Below are 25,502 nucleotides of genomic sequence, written 5' to 3'. Positions count from 1 at the left end.
AACAACAAAATATGCAATCATTTGTGGCTGGGTAATGGTTTATTAAACTGCAATCAAGAATCATTGTCATCATCTTATTAATCTAAATCACTGCCATTACAGGCTACTCATTTTCCTTCTTCATTGTTCACACTTGTATATACACACATATTACTTGTTTGATTGTAGATGTGCTGTCATTATATACTGTACAGCAGTCTTCTTCTGTTATGATTGTGTGCCAGAATTCAGATTTTTACTCATGATGTGCCTGTCTATTCCTTGATGTTGTCCATCTATCTTTTTCTCTGTCAGTCTCTCCTTCCTTTCCCTTCCTTGACGAATGGTCTTTGCAAGGCCACTGGATTTTGTTACAGCCCAAACCATCTTAGCTTTCTTTTCTCTTCATTATATAGAACCAATGTGACACTGGATAGTTTCAAGGACCTTTGTGTTTGTCATGTGATCCAAATAAAAGCTAAGATTATATCCAGTGCATGTATCTTATTCTGTATGTCTGCAATGAGAGTCCAAGTCACACATGTATACTAAAAATGTTTTCATCTTCCTTGGTTTTCCTGGTGATTTCCCCATTGTGCTGGTGTCATCAGTTTCATCAATTTATAACATAATAACAAAACTTTAATTTTTTTTTCTTTGTCTTTGGCCAGTAAGTGTTACTTCCTATTTGCTTCTATTTAGAAATCAAAGGAAATTATTACTATTCCCTTCAAACTTTGCTTTTGTGACCTGGACATCAATGTTTTGAAACTGATTTATTTTCCATTACATTTCAGAGAGATTCAGTGCCGAGTTGCTGAAGCAAAAACATGGTTATAACAAATATTCTGCTCAATACCACAGATTTGCTTGTTAGTCATTTGGTCTTAACCACTTAAACATGTCCCTTAGTAGCTGACAATATGTGCATCTCTGATCATGAGACCATTTGAGCCCGATATGGTTGGTTTAAATGCTAAAGGTTTAACTGTTTTTGAAGATCATAGTGTAACATGTGAGAAAGATTTGGCTGAAATTTCTTGCAGGTCAAGTGACTGTGTACAGGTTTCCTTGTAGTCAATTAAACATAGTAAAGTATCAGAAGAAACTGAGATGGTTAGATCAAAGGTGTAGACACCATTACTGTAGCAATAGTAAAGAGGCAGAGAACAGAAACAGTGCATCTGTGAGTCTTTGGTTGAAGCATATTGGTGAGTAAATCATTACCAATCAGTTAGATGACCCTTAGGGTGTGGTCTATGGTGTTTGTAAGCATAGCAGCAGCACTATTTATATACACTAAATGGTCAGTATCTGGTCATGGTTGAAATATTTCCTGGTGGTGAAGAGGAATTCGAGTCTGTGTCACGTGAGTGGCAATGATATATATGTTAGGTTGCTGTAAGAGATTGTGAAACTTAGCATTTACTATAATTGTAACGGTTTTAGTTGTAGAGTGAGATTGATGTACATGACTGTTTCCTCACTTGTAAAAAGTTTGAGTTTTTATGCTGTTGAGGTGAAGAGTAGATAAAACCTATACAGAAATCTGTTGGATGGATTGTAACTGTAAATCCAACCATCAACCTAGTTATGTATTGCTTCACACTGATTTAGCTTGAGAATTACATCAGGTATACATGTTTGTGGAATACTCAGCCACTTGCATGTTAATTTAATGAGTAGGTTATTCAGTTGATCAAATAAGTGAATAAGTGAATGCACATCATTTAAAATAACTGGCTATTAGAAGAGTGACACCATAAAAGATTGGATAAGAAAATGTAAAATAATAGACAGATATTTAACCCTTTTCTTACCATATTTCTGTTGAAATACAGCATCTTCATTTCAATTAATTTTGAAGATAATGAAGAATTTAATGAAATGATTGTCATTATTAAGCAAGTGTTGGAACATGACTTAACATGAAATTTTGATGAAAGGTTTAAATTAAGGTAACTTAAAAAAAGAGGCAGGTTGGTATCAAAAGTATTAATGGAGCTCACTCTAGTTTTTAATTAGACTTCTTCATTAAACTAATTTTCTTTGCACCAGAATTTTATTCTGTTGCCTTTTATACAACTTGTTAGAAGAGGAATATTCTGAGAGCTAAAATTAAGAAAATTGCCTTTATGGTTGTCAAATATCAACATCTAAATGCTTGTGTACAATTACTAACAGTTTTTGCCTTCCTTCTTTATCAACTGTTTCAGACTGATATAAGTTGACTGGTTTTTCTGAGGCAGTGTTTCATGACCCAGATGCCTTTCTTGTTGCCAACTCTTCATTTTTGTCTTTAACACACAAATCTGTCTGTTTTGGCCAGGGGTTTTATGGGTGGATTGCCCTTCCAAACACCAGTCTGCTCAGCAGGTTGGTTGGTGTTAAGAAGGGCATCCAGTTGTAAAAACCCTGCCAAAACAGACACAGAAGTCTGGTGCAGACTCCTGTTAAACTGTCCAGCCTGCGCCATTATGGAAAGTGGACGTTAAAGAATGATGATGATGATGACGACAGAGATGTATTACCTATTCTAAAACTGGGACTTACAGTAATTTCCTTATCGACTGTTTTTACTAAAATTCTGAATTTAGGCAAATTATCATGTGCTGCTCAGGTGGTAAGGTAAGACTGCCAGCACTATCAGCTTCTCCTCAACCTCTTATGGATCATCTGGAAGGCACTTCCATCATGTCAAATGATTTTCTGAACAATATCAGACAATACAACTGCATTTCAAATGACAATGTTTGGTGCATCTAAGGCAGTAGTTGAACACTGATTTATGCCAACATTCAAAGTTTAAAGGCAAGTCTCTCACCTCATTGGTGAGAGACAGTTCCTCCAAATTTACTTTATGAGTGATGCAGGACAACAAACTCAAAAGGAGGTGTCAAAACTTCAGACAATGGGTTGTGTTAGACACAGCTCCGACTACTGCAAAGGAGAGTATATCCATTGACAGCTTTTCGGTGTATTCAAAAATCACATACCCCCATCCTCAATTTTCCATGGCAGCTTAGAGCCTAGAATACTCCAAATGGATGCATGGCATGTTGCTTAGTTGAATTAGCCCATCATTTACTCCACAAATGTTTTGTCATCAATGTTGCACTTTCCCATATCACCTGTTTCAACATAACTGTAATATATATACAAACTATGCCACTTTAATCCTGAGCAACACCAGGTATCTCAGCTAGTATTTTATAAATATATAATTTGTAAGCAAAATAAAATATATTTTCAAGAGAAATGTGAGTTATCATTTATCGATAATAATCTGTAAATATATGCAAGGTTTAATAAAAAAAATAACTTTTATAACTATTTCAGTGAGATACATGAGCCTGATGGGAAGAAAAGAGATTTTGGACATTAGGTGGAATAGTAGATAATGAGTTTCCATGTTTCGATGTCTTTAAGTTTAGCATTGCTGAAAAAGATGCTTCACAAATGTATGTAGTATAAAACTACAAAAGAATTTGTAAAGCTTTTTTAGCTAGGTTTGGATACTTTGAAACACTAATCCAAAAGTTCTGTAAGTTTCCCTCTTCATAAATCTATAACAGACACCAACCATTCTTGATTTCAGCTAGTTCTTCTACTTCAGTAAGTGAAAAAATCAATTGTTGCAGTTGCAAGAAATGGATTTCTGATCCAATCATAGTTTTGAATTTCAATATTTAGAAAATAATAATCAAGTTTTTCTCTAAGTAATGTTAAATGGCCAACAATTAATGAGCTGATCTCACATTTTAGCTCGCACTCACGTTTTGGAAAACATTTCAAAATTTCCTTCTTTTACTTTGTGTTTCCAAATTGTTATTTTGTCTCTCATAGCACAAATTTTATCAGCCAATGTTAAGATATTTTCTGCTTTTCCCTGCATACCAGTGTTAATTTTATTCAAATATGTTTGAAAGATATGCCAATTTGGTACACCAAAGTTCGTCTTGAATCAGATTGTGGAATTTATTCTGTTGATTTTCTTCAAAAAGTTAAAGCATAATTTCTCTCAATTCATATACATGATAAAGCACATGACCTTTTGAAAGCTAATGAACCTGTGTGTGTAGTAGAAGATTCTTGAAATTTGCTCTCATTTCTTCACAAATATGAGCAAATAATCTTGATTTAAGAGGTCTACTTTTGAACCATTTCGTTTATAACTCTTCATAAATCATCTCCAACAGTTTACACAATTAGTGCTTTGCGATGCAAAAAACAATGAGTAATTATATTTGTATTCTCTTTTTTTGCCGAAGTTGTAAAACCTTTTACTGAACTTACCATTGAGGGTGTGCCATCTGTGCATATTCCTGCACAGTTTAACCATAAAATTTTTTCCCTAATGAAGGAATTTAAAGCTTGAAAATTGTCTTCACCTCTAGTTCTCAATGGAAGTTCTAGACAACACAAGAACTGCTCAATAATTCTGTCATTACAAATGAAACGTTTATAAAAACCATCAATTGTGCTAACCCATTGACATCTGTTGATTTGTCTAACTACAATGCAAGCATCAGGTTATTATCTTGAAAAATAACCTTCATTTGCAGCCTAATATTATCAGACATATCTTGAATTCGTCTTCCAATTGTGTTATCTGCCAGAGGAATTTTACTAACTTTTATCTCAAATTCACATCCAAACATTGTTTGAGCAATAGCACAGCAAGATTCCTTTATACTACTTTCGGCAATACTATGTCATTCCTTGTTTTTGGCAATTATTTGAGCAACCAAGTAACTTGCCTCTTGAGCTTTGTCTAATGTTTTCATTCTCTTTGTGAAAGTTGAAGCTTGCTTTTTAGAGATTTTGAAAGTTCAATGAAGTATTCCACTGGTTTTGTTGACAAATTTCCGTGCCTAATGCTGAAATGTTTTAATTTGTTTGGTACCATACTTTCATTAGCAAGTATATCTCCACAAACTAAAGACTGAGGACTAGGGTTGTTTTCATTTCCAGAAAATGTGAAGCCCAGTTTTATATAACCTTTGTTGCATAAATGAGGCTTAAAAATTTATCCTGTGCACTTCTCACTCACTGATGCAGGTCATTCAACAGTAGTTTCCTTTGTAGCTGTTAAATTTTGTTCATTGGAAATGTCATCTTCTGCAACCTTTCTTTTCTTAATTAAAAACTTATCCATTTTATGGGTAATTTAATTACAATTTATGAATAAAACTAAGCTGATTTACTTTATCAGAACACCCGGTTCCTAAGGCCAAGCCCACGAGACTGATGAACAAGGGGTAAGTTTAATGTGATTTCATAATTATTAGCTTACCCTTAGTAATGCGTAATACCAGTATAGGTGAGCAATAACTTTAGGCAATTTGAAAGCAGTTCCAGTGTTTTGCTCATTAAAACGGGTACAGATTTGAAAATTTTTAATCGATTTTCAATTTACTTCGGAAAGAGAATACACTTGCAATATGTTAATTCTTTTACATTGAATAAAATACAATAAAAATAAGAGTTCTACAGGGTGTCCACAAAGTCTGGGTACATGGGGATTAACACATACTTTAAGAAGTTATTATTTCTTATATTTAATTGTTTATGGTATGATTTTATTTACTCCATGTACCCACATGGGGATTAACACAAACTTTAAGAAATTATCATTTCTTATATTTAATTGTTTATGTTATGATTTCATTTACTCCATGTACCCAGACCTTGTGGACTCCCTGTATAATGAAGATTACTTGTGCCTTTTTATCTACCTCTAAACATTAAGTGGGAAATGATAGCTGGTAGGTACATGCATTGACATGTTCGCTTATGCTAACAAACATTCTGTAAAGCTGAAACAAATTGGTATTGGGTATTTTATATATTGGTTTCCTGTACGTCTGCAACACATCTACACCTTGCTAGTGACACACTGTGTCACAAAACACAGTTTGGAAAACACTGAGTTATTGTGCTACATATGGATTTCTTAGATAAAAATCCTCAAATTTATAAAAAAGAGGAATTAAACTGAAACTTTTATGTTTTTCTTAAGGGTATCAGTGACATGAAGTGGAATGTTTACAATAAGAAATTGAAACAATATTATGAACTGAGTCTGTGGGCTCAACCAATAGACTACTTGCTGAAATCTTTTACCTTTTATTATGGATGTAGAAGCTTACTCTAAAGAGAAAATAGGATATAAACAGATACCACAAAATTAAGTGCAGTAAATCTATTTTCATCTCCGAAGTCTTAGGAAAAAAGCATGCTTACATTCTCTAGAGTCTGCAGGGTAATATTTGTCGTAGAAGTCCAATATAAACTGTTCTGGTTTGAAACCAAACTTTTGATAGAGTAACATGGCTGGATTGTTGGCTGAAACATGAAGTGTGACATCTTTACCCATACATGTCTGTATAAGATGGTAAAGTAAGAATGAAGCAATACCTGAACGGCACCATTCAGGGTGAGTAAACAGAAAAGAAATATATGCTTCATTATATTTTACATCAGGTACCATGAAGGCAAATCCAATGACAATCTTTCGGTATAAAACAACACAGCTGAAATCCGGGTATTGTAGGCATTCTGATAGGTCGATTCCTGGCCAGAAAAACTGTTGACAAAGTGAATTCACAGATGGAATGTGTTGAGGACGGACATAACAATAATCTATTGGATAAGTAGGTGGAGGTTTCCATAAGGGATCATCTCTATGTGGATAAGCTTGGATTTCCTCCAAGAGACGCATTTTCATGGGTTTAGTTTCATAGTCCCTCATGATGAAAGGTTTCAGCCAGCGTGTAGTGTATGGGCTGCAAATACACTGCAGCTGATCATCTTCAGTACCAATCAGTCTGTTGATAAATAAAGGTTGTTTCTTGTTTGATTTTGGTGGATAAATTTCAGGGTGGGTTAAGAATCTACTGAGTACTCTCACATCAGCAGGATGGCAGTATGATGAGGGAACACCATGAATCTGATTATAGTCTTTGTCTATTGAGGAGGAATTCAATAATCCCAAATGATAATTAACCTCAGCATCTAAGTCAAACAGAGGCATACCTTGTTCTCTTTTGATTTGCCGCACATGTAATTTACGACGGAATCTATGAAGGTCGACAGGAAGAGTTGACTTGTCAGCAATATGGTTAAGTTGACTAAGAAGTTTTTTCTCATGATATAAACTAATAGGAACAAACTTAACTGTTTTTGGCTCTGGAGTCATTTCTTTAACCTCCTCTTCTTCACCCTCTTTTTCTGATTCTTCTGTTTCATTTGATTTTTCTTCTTGATCTTCATTAACTTCTCTTTTGACTGAATCATTAGCACTTTCTTCCAATTCCTTAATTTCCTCATGTGGCTCCAATTTTGGAACAATTTCATTCTGGGTATTTATTTGTTCATTTATTAATTCTCTTTTGGGAACTTTACCCAATGGAGGATTAGTAATCTTAAAGTCAAAGTTAAAATATTTGTTGTTGCTATTATTATTAATATTAATGCTTGCAAGTTCATTAGTGGAAGTGGTCTTCCCATCTCTCACACTCAGTGAAGGAATAGAAAGTTCAACAGAGGAATCAGATGTTCTAGTAAAAAGTGGTCCATTGGACTTATCATCAAGAACAGCAAACATCTCTTGTAAGGAAGGTGAAAGTCGAGGAGAAGTAGGACTAGGTGAACAAGCAGGTATAGGAGAAAAGGTTCCAATATCAATTTCCATATCACTATCAGACTCATCTTTTAAAAAGGGAGGAAATGGCATACTTATCTGAGGTTCTAGGGATTCTGATTTTGTATTTTCAGTTGGAGGTTCCTCCTCATCTTGTTCCATAAAATTACCAAGTTCACCATAAGCTTTAAAATCAAATGTGCAGTGAGAATAAGAGGAAGATTCTGATTTAATTTCAATGGGTTTCAATAAAGAATCTAATTTGGTTTGAATATTAGACGTTAAGAGATCATTATAACTGGGTCCACTAAAAGTAGTTGTAGCGACATCATTTAAATTCGAACTACTTCTAATAACGGGCAATGACACTTTTGTTGGATTTTCGGCATTTGTTATTTTACGTTTAGTGAATGTAACACCTTTTTCTTTACGTTCTATTGCAACTTCAAGAGACGATTTCTTTTGACGACCACGTAAGCCAGATGGGAGTAGATTGACGTCCACAGGAGGAGTCTTAGAGCGTTTGCGGAAATTTTTCCATGAGGATTCTAAATTCATAAACGACATTTTACCTTCGGCTAATTTCCACCAGCCAGATTCACCTATCTCTTTTGACCCCGAAATGAAATAATTCGGGCAGCCTGTTGACAGAATACCGGCGACAGTACCATGCCATAGATTCGTCTTTTTTCGGTTCCCAAATAGAAATTTCCAGTGTTTGTCAATAAAAGCACAGATGTGATCTTTCCAGCGATAATAACCCATCTTACCTGTACCTGAAAACTGCAAATTATACAAGGCCAGCGAAACTACATGAATCCACTGTAGTTTCACTCTCTGACACAATTCTTGGTTGTCCGGAGAACAATTCGAACAAGTGAATTCAAAGAAGATATCCCCCAATAGTTCAGAAGGCCGACCGTTCTGCAGACAGGCCGGGTGGAAAAGAAGACTACACTTGGTGCAGGTTAACATTTCTTCGTTTTGATTGGCATCGCCTCCACAGTAACATTGATTGAGTTTCACAGGTGATTTTCCCACACTTTCCATAATGTAAACAAAAATATACGATGAATTAAATTTCCAAAGTTCCTTTACAAAGAAATATCGGTTACCAAATAGGTTTGTTGATTTGCGTCCCCTTTAGACTCCAATAGGAACAAATAAATATATTACATAAATTTTAGTATTAGTGAATTTAAACGAAGTGACTTTGTTCAAATTCACATATTGTACATATATAAATAATTCAAAAGATATGCTTCTGGAACCGTATGTTTAGATGAAGCAGAGCACATGTGGAGTAAACAATTAGTTTATCAGAATTACCCGCCCATGTCATTTCCCTAGCGCTGTAACTGATTACTAAGAAAAGATAACTTTGAGCTGGCCGGTGGTAAATCTGTAGAGAAAAAAAAATGTGATGAATGAAATCGTCTGAAACTGGTTTCGTCAGGCAGTGATTTATTTACAGCATTCACTTTTTTTTTTTTTTTTAATCTTGTGATAGAATTGGTTCGACTTAATCAAGATGTAAACATTAACCATATCTGCACCTTTGTAGTAAAAAGGTAAAATCGTCTTTTTGAGTAAAATCTGGTTTTTAAAAAAAAATTTGGGATATTTAAAAAGGTAATATTTTTGATATAATATATTAGTGACTGAAACAGATCAGGGTACTGAATTATTTATTTCATCTCAATCTAAACAATTACATTATTAATACTTAAAAAAATATTAAAATATTTGAAGCGTTCTCATTTGTTTATTTAGGAAATTTAAAGATGTTCTAGCTTGTACTGTATTCTGATTATTATTTGAATTTCCTTCTGAATTTAGAGCCCTACATTAGCGGGATCGGCAGGACTGTCCAATATTTAATAGCGAAATTGAGAAGACACAAACTCTAGAAGCCCAATGAATGGACTGTATACGTTAATTCAATGGGTCAACCTTGTCAGCCAGTGTTCTGGTGCAGCAGCAAGGAAGGTTATAAATTCTATCACTGAAACTGCGAGGAAAGCCACTAGATAGCTTTGGATAAAGAAGGTAGACCAGTGGTTTGCTCCTACTGAAATATAAGCTGGAACTTGGTCAACTACGGCTGAGCCAACTGGGCTTGGGGATCTGATGTTGAAAGACTTGAGCCCTCCCCCGTCAACCCAGAAACATCACTGACGATGCATCCCAGAACATCTGCGAGATGTATCTTAGGCATACTTACACAAATGTGCTTCTCCCTGACTCTGTTTCCTCATAACTTTCAAAAAATGGTTTTTTTTTTATTTTTCATGAAATTTTTTTACAGATACCTTTTAGATGGTGTAGATTACGATTATATCGAAATTGAATAAAAAAAAAAAAAAAGTAGGACCGCATACATGCATACTGACGCATCACCTTTTGTGTTTTTTAAAAAATTCAACTTTCAATTTTTTTTCCCATTAAATTCCGATAAAATTGAATCTACACAATCTGAAAGGTATTTGTAGAAAAAAAAAAAAAAATTCCATTCTTCAGAAAGTTATGAGCAAACAAAACCGACTCGTGTGATTTTTTTCTAAACTCCTCTCTGCACACCTCGGAAAAAAATTTTAATTGTAAATTCCGATACAATCTGAATCTACACCAACTGAAGTGTATTTGTAGAAAATTTAATTATAAAATATCCATTTTTCTGAAAGTTACCAGGAAACAAAATCGGGGTGGGGCATACTTCTGTTGATCTGATGTATCTTGAAACTAAACTTGATGATTGCGTTAAAAATACAGGTGTTCTTGGAACTGAAGGCGTGAGTCTAGTTTTGCAGGCTTTTCACTCCAAACAAATCTATTCTAATATTTTCTCTTTAATTCAGAGATTTGGGCGAGAATGAGCTAAGGGAAATAACTTTTCAAAACTGTTTTTGAATCATTGCTATTCATTCAAAGGCAGAATCGTTAGCACGCCGGGCAAAATGCTTAGCGGCATTTTGTCCGTCCTTACGTTCTAAGTTCAAATTCCACCGTGATCGATTTCGCCTCTCATCTTTTCGGGATCGATTAAAATAAGTACTAGTCAAGCACTGAGGTCGATGTAATCGACTAGCCTACTCCCGCAAAGTTCCAGGCTTTGTTCCTATAGTAGAAAAATTGGCACTGTCATGCTATTAGCTGTCAGAAGTGAAAGTGCTCACTGCTAGTGAAGTATCTGTCTGTCTGCCTGCATGCCTGTTGCTGGCCTGTCGATTCTTTGGCTACTGACAGCTAATATCATGACTGGCCGGAGCGAGCTATATGTCTGTCTGTCTCTCTCTCTATCTATCTATCTATTACTCGAAAGTTCGCGCGTCCGCGCTAGCTAGTCGTGAGTAGAAAACACAAATTTAATATAAAAACATATTTCCTGAAATTGCAAATTATTTAAAATATAAAAATATAATTTTCAACAGAGAGAATTTATCAAAATAGAAAACAAATGAAGTTTGAAGTTTAAAAATAATAGGATCGACCACTCACGACTAGCTAGCGCGGACGCGCGAACTTTCGAGTGATAGATAGATAGATAGATATCTCTATCTATCTATCTATCTATCTATCTATCTATAGATAGACAGACAGACAGACATATAGCTCGCTCCGGCCAGTCATGGTATTAGCTGTCAGTAGCCAAAGAATCGACAGGCCAGCAACAGGCATACAGGCAGACAGACAGATACTTCACTAGCAGTGAGCACTTTCACTTCTGACAGCTAATAGCATGACAGTGTCGAAAAGGCACTGTCATGCTAACATGACAATGCCGAAAAATTATTAAATTTCATTCTAGCCATCTTTTTATCTTTTATTTCTTTCATTGGGCTTTTATTTGTTTCATTGGGCTGCGGTCATACTGGGTCATGGTTTTGAAGAATGTTAGTTGAACGAATGGATCCCTTCACTTATATTTTTTGAAAGCTTGGAACTTAATCTATCGATCTGTTTTGTAGAACCCTCTAAGTTACTTGGACGTAAACAAACCGGCGGAGGTAAAGATCATGGATCGCATCCCCATTGCGATTTTGTTTTGTTTTCTTATTTACCGGAACACACTATATCGAGGGCGGAGATTCCGAATTTGCAAAAAAATTTGCATTTCAAAATTTAAATCCGTCCCCTTCACCCCACCTCACCTCACCTAAATTTCTTGAATTTTCACTTAAAAAAAATAAAATTTTTGGCGATGGATCGCAACCCCTTTGCGATTTTTTTTTTTTTTTTACAGGAACACACTATAACGAGGGCGGAGATTCCGAATTTAAAAAAAAAATCTACATTTCAAAATTTAAATCCCCCTATTCACCTAAATTTCTTAAATTTTCACTTAAAAAAAAAAAAATTGCCGAAATACGCAGAAAAATACGAAGATTATGATTCTGAAATGATAAAAATTCTGTAAAATTTCAATTTTTCAAAAAAAAAAAAAAAATCAAATAAACAACCCCCATACCCTCCGCCCTATGACAAGAAGTGAAATTAAAGTGTTAGTGGACATTGGGATTAGACACTGAGGGAAAATGGCTGTAACTTTTTTATTTTTTAATTTTGGCGATTTTCGTTTTCGATAATGTGTTCTACATATCACGGTCATGCGATTCCCCCTAAAGAATTTTTTTGACACCCCCTCCCCCAACTCCCGGGATGGGGGTCTTCTTTTTTTTACTTTTTTTTTTTGGCGATTTTCATTTTTGACATTGTGTTCTACATGTCCAGGTCGTACGAATAGACCCCTCGCAACTTAGATGTGAAAATGAACGGCTTACATTTATATTGAAACAGCAAAAGGATCACATGTGGAGTCCCCACCACGAAAATTGATATGCTAGAAATAACAGCTAAACGCGGACAATCCAAATCTTGCATTTACTCAGAAACTGCGAGTTTCACGCTTTTTACCAGAGAACATATATTCGAAAACGAAAAATACAAAATAAAAAAAAAAAAGGAAAGAAAGCCTGTAACAAAATTCGAAAGCCAAAAAAAAAACCAAAAAAAACTGTAACCTTTACCTTTCTGAAATCACTGTGGATATATTTCGGCTATGTGCTTGATAAATGTCTGAAAGTTCTCCCACGAATTCTCACACTTCATATCGTAATAATCACGGTACATTGCCTCATCAATATGTGACCGTTTCATGTTACAGACTCTCACACACACACATACACCTATATATGCACTCTTTTACACTCACACATTCACACAAAGGCACATGCATATATCCATCTGCCAACACCCACAATCTCAGACATGCACTATAACATACACACATTCATAAACATTTTGTTATACATACATATGCATAGACATACAAATGCACACATACGCACACATAAAAAAAAACAGCTATACGCACATATGTCAAAAGACACATGTATACACACTGATACACACACACACACACACACATCCAGGTACACTTCCATACAAACATACACACATGTCCACACGAAAATACACACACATACATACTCAGGGTGTATATATCATGTACTCTCTGTTGCAGAAACGTCAATCATGTTATAGAATACAACAGTTGATGATGGCACCATAGTTACTGAGTAATCTTATGGGATTATCATGTACCTGTAGTTAGTACTCTAATTATCTTGTAAATGTAGTACATTCTCCAATCATGTGCATATAGTATGTATGCTGATTATCTCATATGTGTAACCTGTACTTTAATTATTTTGTATGTGTAGTCTGTACTCTGTCTTATACGTGTAGCCTATACTCTGATTATATTATATATGTACTCAGATTATTTTATAAAATTAATTAAATAATCTGTACTCAAATTAGTTCATACATACAGCCTGTACTCTAATTATTTTGTGCAGGCATGGCTATGTGGTAAGAAGCTTGCTTCCCAACCACGTGGTTCTTGGTTCTGTCCCACTGTGTGGCACCTTGGGCAAGTGTCTTCTACTATAGCCTAAGTTGCGAGGGGGCTATTCGTACGACCTGGACATGTAGAACACAATGTCAAAAATGAAAATCGCCAAAAAAAAAAAAAAGACCCCCCCCCCTCGGAGGTGTTAGGGGAGGGGGGGTTCAAAAAATTCTTTAGGGGGAATCGCATGACCGGGATATGTAGAACACATTATCGAAAGCGAAAATCGCCAAAATAAAAAAGTTACAGCCATTCTCCCTCAGTGTCTAATCCCAATGTGCACCAAAGTGTTTTCTCCACTGATGTTTCATGACGAATATGTTGTGGTTGAGGGTCTTTTGGAATTAAGAGAGGTATGTAAAAATTAAAATGACACATTCTACCAGCCTGCTCGTGAAATTAACGTGCAAGTGGCTGAGCACTCCACAGACACGTGTACACTTAACGTAGTTCAGCGTAACACAGTGTGACAAGGCTGACCCTTTGAATTACAGGCACAACAGAAACAGGAAGTAAGAGAAAGTTGTGGTGAAAGAGTACAGCAGGGTTCACTACCATCCCCTGTCGGAGCCGCGTGGAACTTTAGGTGTTTTCGCTCAATAAACACTCACAACGCCCGGTCTGGGAATCGAAACCGCGATCCTATGACCGCGAGTCCGCTGCCCTAACCACTGGGCCATTGCGCCTCCACACGTTGAAGTCATATACGTGCCTAATCTGCTGCCCCGCCCCCCATCAACCAAAAGATGAATAAATAAATAAAAGATTTATTTCTATTTGGAGTTATATCCCTTGATAACATATCCACCATGGCTTCTAGGAGACTGTGCAATGTCATTCGCCTCGCCGGGTAAGTTGATAATCCTAAATATATATATATGAAAGTTTGTATTTTTATATTTAAAAAAAAATTCAGTCCTTTCTATCATGTAGTATATGGGGGTCATGTAATATAACAGTTCTTCGTATTATTTGTAATATATATAAATACATATATATATATATTGAGATTTTATAAAATATATATTATTAACCTTCGATCCTAAGTTTACTTCATCGAAGCTGTCTGGGTCTAAACATTTTGGAATTACAAAGTTATTTATTGCAATAAATTTGAAATAAGATGAGAGTGGAGTCAATATACTTTATTTTATTCGCTTGATTTGAAGGACTTCGGCTGACAAGGTCAAACAATACCCCAAAACCTACAAATATATTCGTTATGTATCAGTCAGAAATCCAGTTTTTACTTAATTTTAAGAAATATCATTGTATTTTCCCTTAAAGTTTAGTTGGTAGAGATGGACTATATGTAATCTGACCCTTTCCTCCCCTTATTTATTAATTTTTTTTTTACGGAATCCCACGTTTTAGGCTATGGAGATTCCGATTCTGATCTTGCTTTGGTGTAAAGAATTTCAGATATCGACTCATGAAAATGGTTAAATGAATAAAAGGTTAACGATAATTGTTCAGAATCCCCACCTTAATTTTGGGTAGGTAACATTTAGTATTTAATGAAAGTCAAGCGTACCATGCCATTTATAATAACACTTTTATATCGATTCCTCGTTGCATTTAATGCGTTGAAAAGTGAGGCTTTAAATAATAATAAATCATCATAAATATATTCCAAACATTGTATTTCTTTCGGGAAGTCACATGCGGCCTTTACACATCTTCGTTACGCTATCGATATTTTTTAAGTAATTGGATGCATTTTTTCGTATTTAACCAGTGAGAAATAACTGTTTCCGATATCTCTATGTATTTTTATAAATTTCAATAATTATCACTATTGTGAAATACGTTGCAGTTTATTTTATTTCATTTAAATTTATTTCCGAATTTTTCGTTTATCATATTTCTCGAATGAAAAGTCCTACCCAAAACATTAGTTGTTGCACCTTTATTTTTTGTCGCAGCTCAGTGCACGCTTCATTGTAGTTTTTGTTCTATTTATCTATATGTATTTTGTTAATTTTTTTTTGTACGAAGACACCGGCACCACTAGGTTGCTTGAATCCATTAGGTTGCTCTATCGCGATTATTTCGAGGTCAAATTACTACGTTTCCGCTATAATTCTTTTTTCACCTCAGTTTATGCGTCATATTGTGCAGACGAAGTAACTTCGCATAACTTCTTGACCTTGCTCGAATACAGCATTCTTATGCATTTCTTAAGTGTGAATCCAGGTTATCTTTGGTCGTAATTCGGAAGATAAGACCTACAGTTTTAGGTAGCAATGTACACTGCCACTAACGTAACAGAATGATGTGCAAACCGAATGCACCTGTTTAAATACTCTGCTATTGGGCTTCAGTTGTATGTTTTGGATCGTTTCGAGTTCAGGTTCTCGAATTTATTTGGAACATCTAAACTGCGTAATGGATGAAAGAGGAATCAATGGTCTGTCAGAATGGTTTGTTCCCCCCCCCCATTATATTGATTGACGAAGCAGTTCTCTCTTTTAATTTTGTAATTCATTGAACAAACTTCATTATTTGTTTCCAGAAGTTCAAACTGTTGAAATTAATCCATCGCCTGCCATGAACCCCATTTGGAGATCTGCTAAAAACAGTTGTATTTAAAGTGAATTACTTATGTACATTGCATTTGCAGTGGTGTGCTTTACTATATTTAATAGTTAAAGTTTGCCATTATTAACTCTGGCTAATTCTAGAGGTCATTTTGTCATAAATCTCAATTTTTGAGCTACAAAAATATTGACTTCTGAAAACTTTTTTTTTTTTTTGCATTTCCCATCTATTATCATTCATTAATATTTCATATACATTCTCATTTGGTACTATAGTTTCAAAAAAACTAAAATGTTTATTATTGCAATTGAATAGAAAAGGATAAATATGCATTTTTTTTCAGCTATCTCTATTCGGGACTTTTCGAAAAATTTATCATAATTTCCAAAATAATTCACATATGAAGAAAATTTAGATACTATATATTAACTCCTAAGACATTCAACAAAGCCAAAAACTATGAATAAAAAAATTTGGCTGTTAATGGGTTAATAGAATTATCTCAAACGACAATGACTTAATAGTTACTAAGTTAACTTTCTGAATATCATCGATTAATGACTACTTATAAATTTAAAATAAGCTTTATCCCATTTTTTTAAAACGGCAATAACTATATTATATCTGTCAGTCTATGTCTATTTGCTTGTCTATATCTATCTGTCCGTCTATGATGATGATAATAATAATGGTGGTTTTGAATAGACACAAAACATAACTTTTTTTTTTATAGCACTATCTCAATCTGATTTTGTAGCAATATGCATTACAGCAGGCATGTCTAACTCTTGCAAATATGAGAAAATTGATGTTAAAAGAAAAAGGTCATCTGTGAAGAAGTGGAGTCCATGAGCCTAGCAGGCTCTCTCGGACTGTTATCAGCGTTTTAGTTTTATTAGTTTGGTCTGGAGTGGTGGTGTGAGGGACTATGTTCATAACCTTTGCAGACCTTCCAAGACCTATGAGATTGATGCTGTTGATGTTCCACTTAAACTGATATATATCAGTGACTGCAGAAGGGTGGAGAAGTGCAGTGAAGTTAATGTTGGGCATAGTTGTGAATGTGGAGCCTGGGATAATGTTGGTGGATGTAAGTGGAGGTGGCACAAAATCAACCAGCTCCAAGGAGCAGAGGTGTCAGTAGTTGTAGAAATTATTAAAGCAGCATAGAGCAGGCTGCATTGTGTTTGTGAGCAACTTATTGCCAGTCAAAGTAGCCTTGTAGTCTAGGATATATTAGAGTATGTAGTAACAGTCCCTTTACAAATGTGGGAGTATTTGTAGAGGATTAGTAGCTGTTAGGGATGGAGTATTTTCTGGCGTTCAAGGGAAAAGCTAATCTTTGGTGTGCAGTCTTTGCTTTGTTTTGGTTGTGCATTTGCCAGAGCAGATCCTCGGTGATAACGAAACCTTACATTTGAAACAATCGAGTTTCAGTTGCGTTTTGTTCTTTTTTTTTTAAAGTAGGGTGAGATGTAATAATGCTTTATTGATATGTGAAGTGATTGATGCCTTGAGAAAATGTAAGTGGGGAGGGAATTTCAGCAGAGTGCTGTTTTGGATGGGAAAAATTGGACAAAATCATTTAACCTTTCCTTGTCAGAAATGCTTCCTCTATAAATCATTGACATTAAACTTGAGTAAAGGCTAACTGATTTTGTAAAATGGGCATAGCTTTTGCAGAGCAGTCCTGTTGTTCTGACTTTGAGCAAATATACAAATCTTGCTGCAGTCATCTTTATGTCTCATCTTATTGGAGGGCAATAAGAATAGAAAGTAGTAATATACTAAAGATTAATTCAATCAGCTTGTCCATACTGTTCAAAAATTTGTTCTTTAACAATTTGAAAACAAATAACAAATTTTTACTCTGATCTTTTTTTTTCTTCATTTCAGTGTGCGTTACTCATCTGAACTTGGATCAGGTTCAGGGAAGGTAATTTTAATATTTAAAGTTCTTTTTTCCCCCACAATGTTTTACAGTCTTTTTTCTGTTCTTTTTGCACAATTTGAATGTAATTTGGAAAAGTGCACGCGTGTGTGTGTGTGTCAGTGCAGGTGTCGTTCTGTGTTAAGCTTTCTTTTTGGTTTTGGTTTCAGTCCCACTGCATGGCACCCTGGGCTAGTGTCTTCTATAGCCTCCTGTTGTCCAAAGCCTTGTGAATAGATTTGGTAGACGGAAATTAAAAACCCATTTTGTATGTCTCCTCACCAACTGCTTGGCAACTGTTGTTGATGTGTTTATATCCCAGTAAAAGATATCAATAGAAAAAAAGTACTGGTGTAGATTCATTTGACTAAAAGATTCTTCAAAGCAGTGCTGCAACATAGCCACAATCTTATGACTATAACAAGTAAAAGATAAAAGATGCATGTGTGTGAGTGAATCTTGGTTCCAACATCTCTAATGTGGAGTTGGTCATTAAGAATACGACCACACTCTCCAACACGTTCACCGTCCTTCTTAATGACCAATGGTACGAGATCTGTAAAGTCAGATCTGCTGGAAACCATTTCTCCTATTTCACTCACCAGTAAGTCATCACTCTTGAGAAATTTGGTGAAAACAATGTTACACTTGACACCAGCAGGGCCTGTCTCTCATATATGACTCTCCTAGGAAAATTGCTTGCTTATGGGCTCTGTCCATATCTTCCCTTTTGGATTAAAAGTTTCCGATTAGATTGCATCACTGTGGCATGTATTGTTGGGTTTCTCTCTCTCCATTGTTCTTATTCAACCATAGTGATAGATGGTTCTGTCTTTCTATCAGTTCTGGTTGTGGCTGATGTCTTTCTTTCAACTCTTGTGTGTCAATGTCTCTCTCTCTCTCTCTCTGTCAGTTCTGGTGTCCCAAACTTTTGGGATTGTCCCCAGTACTGTTTCTCTTTTACATTAACGAGTTACATGTAACCATCTCTGGTAATGCTAACATCGCATCATCCTGAAGAAAAAGGACCAGATCAAGGCCATTACAACAGCCAAAGGTTGTCTCTAAGCAACACACATCTCAGCGGCAGCTGAGGATTTTGTGTGTAAATTCCGTCAGCTCATTGCAGCCGAGGGGTACATTGCACAACAGGTATTCAGCTGTGATGAAACTGGCCTTGACATTACTCTGGTGCATTTTTGTAACATTTTGAAAGTCTGGGAAAAGCAGTTCAATAAAAAGTACTTGTAATGTACTACATTTATTTCACCTCTAATCTCCTTTTCTACAAATCTTGGCCTAGTGTTTAGTCATTTTAAGTCAATACTTACTGTATATTGAATACATAATTTTTTTTTGTTACAGGGTGGTGGTTCTGGAGGCTCCATAAGGTGAGTGTTCTTTTATTTGCATATTTTCTTCACTGTATTATTGTAAATTTTAAATATTTGATTTTTTTTTTTCTTTTAATATATTTATTTTTCATTATCTAATTTATGTGAAATTATTTTGATTAGATTTGCATTTTGTAAGTTAAAAATTTACTATATGGATTTTTATGTATCTTATAATTAGCTGAAGAATTTAATTACATACATTCATATTGGAATATAAAGTTTGAGTTTTCTGGTATTCTTGGATAGTTGTCATTGCATATTTAGGTATTAGTGTTCACAAAGTTTGGTGTTTGTAGATAGAAAGAGTAACATTAAATGTGATTACTGATCAATAAAACCTGGCCTACAGAAGATAGTATTGAGCCTGGAAAGAAAACCTTTAATACTGATAATTAGTTTTGTTGTTAACTACATTGAGGTTATAGGAAGGGCCATTCCCACTTTATTAAACCATAAAAAATAGAGACTCCAGGGCATTATAACATCAGTAAGCTATATGTAATTAATCTTGCTGTGAAAATTAGGCCCATGCGAGACTTGTTAAAATATTGTTGAATGTTATGAAATAAATTTTTTTAAAATTTTTTTTATCAAATGATAAAATGGGATTGATAGAAATGGTAAAGTAAAATTTAGTTACTTCAATTCATAATGGATTTGTATCTTTCCAAGGCTAACTTTGCCTTTAATTCCTATAGGCTAGATAAAATAAATACCAATAAAGTACAAAAGTATTAAAACAAATAGCACCCTCTTCCAAACTTTGTGGCTTTGTGCCGAAAGTAGAATAATTAAAAAAAAAAAATTTGTAGTGAACGTTGCTGGAATAGTAGATATAGAACACCAGTCTGTTTTATAGTTGGACTTTTGACCCTCCACAATCCTCTGTGAAACAAGAAACAATTTTGCATTTGAATATACTCGAACTAATAACTTTTCCATTTTGTTTTGAGGAAGGTCATTCTTATCTATTTTTCATCTTTCTTTCAACCATTTGTTTTGCATTGCAGAGAGGCCGGAGGTGCTTTCGGTAAAATGGAAGCTGCTCGAGAAGAAGAATTTTTTAAACGATTGGTAAGTTTGAAAGATTTTAATGTGTGTGTAATTTTGTTTCTTTCACATTCTTTATCTACCGGAGTACTGTCAATTCGGGTAGCTGGTCCCTCAATTGTGTCAACCTTTGACAAACTCTTCTCCTCCCATTCATTCTCCACATTCAGCAGTCTTTTATAATGGCATCTCCAAGCCTCTTTCTTGGCAGAATCATTAAATGCAAGTGCACCATCATCCATGCGGACACATTTCTCTCCTATGACATCATGGTTTTCTCTCACACACTATCTTGCAATCTGAAATGCTTCAGTTCTTTGGTCCTCACATTGCTGAACATTGGCAAACTTCTTTTCTGCTACTCTCTTGGCTATATATACCTAGCTTCCCTTTTGGCCACCTGGTACATTCTGCTGCTACCCCCACTCTTCCAGGCCTTTCAAGCCTTCCAAGCCTGATATTTTGTTCTAATGGCCCTGTCTACAGTATTGTTCCTCCACAATGTTACCCTAGGTCTAGAAGGGACTTAGCACCAGCCACAGATTTGATCTGTGGCACTCAGCAAGCTGCCTTAGAGGAATTTCCAGCTGCCTTCTATGTAGCTCCTCCTCCCTATCATCAAATTTTTTGGTAAGGATATCCCTAAATCTCTGACCATGTGAAGAGTTCTTAAGCTTCCAAGTCCTTCCTTTCCAGATTGGTCTGCATTTTGACATCCTTCTGGCTTCAAGTCTAATGTCACTAATGACTAGTCTAGGCTGGGGTGTACCTTCTTTGTATTTAAGAGCAACCATGCATCCCGCAGTCTGGTAAGAATAAATCAATCTGGTTAGCAGAGTTACCTGATAGATAGGTTATCAGGTGGCTAGTTGGCTTCCTGAAGTTGGTGTAGCAGATCAATAGGTTATTTGCAATGCAGAACGCCAGGAGCCTAGTTTCCTCTTCATTTCTGGTACCAACTCCATGTACACCATGGAAGATACCAGGTTGCTGTTTGACATGCCCATTAAAATCTCCATCCACAAAGATGAGATCATTGTCACTTGTCTTTGAGTTAGCCTGCAGAAGAATATCATAAAAGTGATCTCTCTGTTCATTTGGTAGGCTTGCTTGTGGGGTGTAGGCAGAGATAATTGTAGCTATACCATTCTGCAAGACTAGCCTGAATTTAAGTACTCTATCACACACACTCACTACCTCTATGACCTTATCCACCCATTTCTCTGCAAGAAGTATGCCCACACCCCCTATTCCATCACTATTACTTTCCCAGAAGAGTTTATACCCATGTGCTTTGCCTGTGAGAACTCTGGTTGAACCTCCTCTCCATCTTACTTCTTGTATGCAACATACATCAACATGTCACCGTTTAAGCATCTCTTTCTGTTTAAAAAAAAAAATCTTTGTATTTGACAGGAAAAACAGCAGCTTGCTATGCTGAAGAAACAAATACATGAAGACATTGACTTTCATGAGAGCCAAATTAAGATACATGAGGTAAACAAAATCTTTCTGATAATAATATACTTTTTCATTTATCAAATAAAGTTAAAACTTTTTTCTATTATTATTTTGTTATTAATATCATTTCTATTTAATTCCCCTTTTTAAAATGATTGCATTAAAATATCTTTGCATAATGGATGTCAAACTCTGCGTAGTGATGAGAGCCTATCTTCATATTTTGGTTTCTCTACATATGCAGTTATACCATGCATTATGGAAACCTTGAGTTCCTTACAGTCTTGCCATATTATGAAATTATATAATTTGAAATGCATTTCTCATTGTCATCCATGTTACATGGAAGTCAATGTTAAATGTGTTTTCATTATAGAATTCCACATTATGGTAATATTTTCAGGAGTACAATTCTACCAAATAGTTATGTTTTGTTTTCTGTATATAACTATATATGACACTATAGAATAGATGTCAAATCATAAGTGTTGAGGTAATATTTTTTTTTTTTTTGCAAAATGCACTTTCAAAGATACTGCTACTGTTGCAAAACGTATGTTTTAATGACCAAATGAAGGAATACATACATGTTTGTAAAAATGTACCACCATATCTGCTTCTCTCACTTGCATTCTCTTTGCTGTTTTGTTTCTGAGGCGAAAGAGTTACAAGTGATATTTATCTTAAGAGTATTTGGCATAACACAAAAGAATAACTATGACCAAGAATTTAAATTGGTTCATGGACAGAACTTGCTAGATGGTTACTTCAGGAAATATATCTTATTACAGTCGGATTAGGATGGTAGTCACATGATAATGGAGCTCTAGTAATAGATGTTGTAGGAACATTATGCAACACTATAGAGTATATAAATTAATTAGCTCAATATAATAATTTAACCTTGCTCTAAAATATTTTGGAGGAAGATAACATACAGGTTTAACAACAAACAATTGTAATATCTATCTAGTTGTGTCTCAGTTAATTGTAATGTAGTCAGAACAATGCACAGTGTTAAGCCAGCCTGCGTATATATTAGTTTCATTCCCTAAATATACACGTAAAAAAAGAGTTGATTCAGATACTATATTCCTGTTTGTACAGTTCTTACTAAAGTAACTTAATTTATTTAGGAATTGAACTGTTTATATTACTACACTGAAACTGGACAAGACTTAGTTTGAAATGATAGTTTTAGTTGTTGGTCTTGCATATTCTCTCTTGGTTATTACTTCTTAATTTAGGTTAAGTATACACTCTCATGTAGTATTAAAATTAATGTTAAGGCATGATCAGAAGAGCATGCTTTCTTAATCACTGAATTGAAACAAAAACATAGATTTTGTTTTTGTTTTGCATGATTTGATTTCTTACTATAGGTGTTAAAATAAAACATAGTGTGCATCACCCAACTCCAGTTTCAGATGATTCAGAAAATGAGTTGCAAATTGTCCTTTGACTAGGCTTTCAGAACCAGTAATAACCCAGCTATTTTTCTCAAAACAATTTTGAGGTGTCTAAAAATGCAAAATTGATCTGTACATATGGCCATGTACTTGCACAATTCACTGGGCTGCTGACATCTTATATGAATGCCAGACCAATCTTCTCTAAATATGATGCTAATCCTTTGCTGATAAGAAATCACTTGTGAATTTTACAGCGCAGTAAACTATACCATCCTTTGGTACTGTATTTGCTTACAACTACTTGCTGGACATTACTTTTGAGTGCTAATTGAGTTGGATAAGAATGTAAAAGGAAAAGGGGAAACAAAAAAATAGTTTTAGAGTAATGGTTACAGAGGAAAGAAAAGATGCAAAACAATTCTCTTTAAATTTTCTAATTCATTTTTTTGTGTATTTTATTGCAGGAAGCAATTAAACGGCATAAGAAGAAAATCAAAGGCATGAAATCTGATTCTGACTAAAGAGACGTTTGTTATAAAATTAGCAGATATGAATATTTAGTGATAGGTATGTTTTGCCAAGTTTGCCTCTGTTGCCTGGTTCAATTAAATATCTACTGAATAACAAAATATCTTTGTTTTTTTTTTTTTTTCTTTTTCAAGTTGAGTAGGCACCAGTGTGGCTGTGTGGTAAGAAGTTTGCTTCACATACTTCTTAGTTCAATTCTACTATGTGACACCTTGGAAAAATGTCTTCTCTATAACTTTGGGCTGATTAAAGCCCTGTAAGTGGATTTGCTTGACAGAAACTGAAACAAGCCTGTTATATATTTATGAAAAACAAAAACGAAAATTCTACTTTCTTAAAATTGGGTACATTTTAATTTTCCTTTTTACAAGTTTCGGTTTTTGAAAAACCTTATCAAAAATATGTACTAAAATGGTATATGTAAAGAGAAAAAAACAAATTTAAAAAATTAAATTAAAATGAGATTAAAATTCATAGTCTACTTTTCTTTTTCCTGCAAGAACACATGATAATATCCTTTGGTTCTGGTAGCATGACAAGTTCAACTGACTGTCTTTGTAAATTGAATAGTGTGGTCAAGACTTGTTTTCTTAGGAGTGGCTATAGCCCTCGAGTAACTAGCAGCAGTAATAATAATAGTCGTGGTGAAGTTCCCCCTGGGGTTTTAATAGAAATTGGGTTCTTCATCTTTATTTCTTGTACACACATATATACACACTCACCCGTATACATATATATATATATATATACACATACATTCATTCACTCATATATATATATATACATATACACATACATAAGCATACCCATATGTATTTACAAATATATACACACACACACACACACACATACCCATGCATATATATATATATATATATATATATATATATATATATGTTAATTCTCTATATGAAGTATTAACAGTAACTGCACGATAAAGTGTAGTATATTGCCACTTAAGTGTGGCTGACCCCTAGGGGTGGATGTTACTGTTGCTTTTAGCCCCAGGAGGACATCTCCTCCAGCTGGCTTATCGACACACGACTGTGTCCTGTTTGCCAAGGGAGTTATCCCTCTCACCTCGACCAGCAGCACGAACGTATCCGGATTTCAGGGTTATTTCCCTTCGTCGGCGTTCGACAGCTGATGACCTTGGTGAGAGAGACAAATCTGGCAAACCTTATATCTTCTTTTCCAGTGACATTCTTCACTGATATTGAAAAGGTGAAAACAAGCAATGTTAATTCTCTATATGAAGTATTAACAGTAACTGCACGATAAAGTGTAGTATATTGCCACTTAAGTGTGGCTGACCCCTAGGGGTGGATGTTACTGTTGCTTTCAGCCCCAGGAGGACATCTCCAGCTGGCTTATCGACACACAACTGTGTCCTGTTTGCCAAGGGAGTTATCCCTCTCACCTCGACCAGCAGCACGAACGTATCCGGATTTCAGGGTTATTTCCCTTCGTCGGCGTTCGACAGCTGATGACCTTGGTGAGAGAGACAAATCTGGCAAACCTTATATCTTCTTTTCCAGTGACATTCTTCACTGATATTGAAAAGGTGAAAACAAGCAATGTTAATTCTCTATATGAAGTATATGGTGTCTCTCTCACCAAGGTCATCAGCTGTCGAACGCCGACG

The 25,502-nt window shown here is 35.1% G+C and overlaps 2 protein-coding genes across 5 annotated transcripts in view; one reads left to right on the top strand and one right to left on the bottom strand.

Moving 5' to 3' along the window:
* Nucleotides 1-5,367: 5,367 nt before the first annotated feature.
* Nucleotides 5,368-8,993, bottom strand: LOC106872154 (cysteine-rich protein 2-binding protein). Its single transcript, XM_014919033.3, has one exon. The coding sequence runs from the start codon at nucleotides 8,672-8,674 to the stop codon at nucleotides 6,191-6,193; it is 2,484 nt and encodes an 827-aa protein (XP_014774519.1). The 5' UTR covers nucleotides 8,675-8,993; the 3' UTR covers nucleotides 5,368-6,190.
* Nucleotides 8,994-9,046: 53 nt separating this feature from the next.
* Nucleotides 9,047-25,502, top strand: part of LOC106872155 (ATPase inhibitor mai-2, mitochondrial) — a 22,598-nt gene continuing 6,142 nt past the window's right edge. Inside the window, exons 1-7 of one of the 4 annotated variants that reach the window (XM_014919037.3) lie at nucleotides 9,047-9,195; nucleotides 14,033-14,388; nucleotides 17,976-18,015; nucleotides 19,375-19,400; nucleotides 20,417-20,480; nucleotides 21,873-21,953; nucleotides 23,794-23,958. In XM_014919037.3, the coding sequence (XP_014774523.1) occupies nucleotides 14,348-14,388; nucleotides 17,976-18,015; nucleotides 19,375-19,400; nucleotides 20,417-20,480; nucleotides 21,873-21,953; nucleotides 23,794-23,850 (309 nt within the window). In that variant the 5' untranslated portion in view covers nucleotides 9,047-9,195; nucleotides 14,033-14,347 and the 3' untranslated portion in view covers nucleotides 23,851-23,958. Of the gene's footprint in view, nucleotides 9,196-14,032; nucleotides 14,389-14,962; nucleotides 15,035-15,733; nucleotides 15,962-17,975; nucleotides 18,016-19,374; nucleotides 19,401-20,416; nucleotides 20,481-21,872; nucleotides 21,954-23,793; nucleotides 23,959-23,991; nucleotides 24,176-25,502 lie in introns of those variants that run through there. The other 3 variants (XM_089350704.1, XM_052967051.2, XM_089350703.1) reach the window with 3 other exon arrangements.

Source organism: Octopus bimaculoides, chromosome 4, assembly GCF_046866305.1.
Source record: "Octopus bimaculoides isolate indiv1 chromosome 4, ASM4686630v1, whole genome shotgun sequence".
NCBI classification, from domain to species: Eukaryota; Metazoa; Mollusca; class Cephalopoda; order Octopoda; family Octopodidae; genus Octopus; species Octopus bimaculoides.
This window is presented reverse-complemented; position numbering and strand designations above follow the sequence as displayed.

What these genes read in the sequence shown, in the direction of transcription:
- LOC106872154 (XM_014919033.3), bottom strand. Translation starts at nt 8,674, where the DNA reads ATGGAAAGTGTGGGAAAATCACCTGTGAAACTCAATCAATGTTACTGT.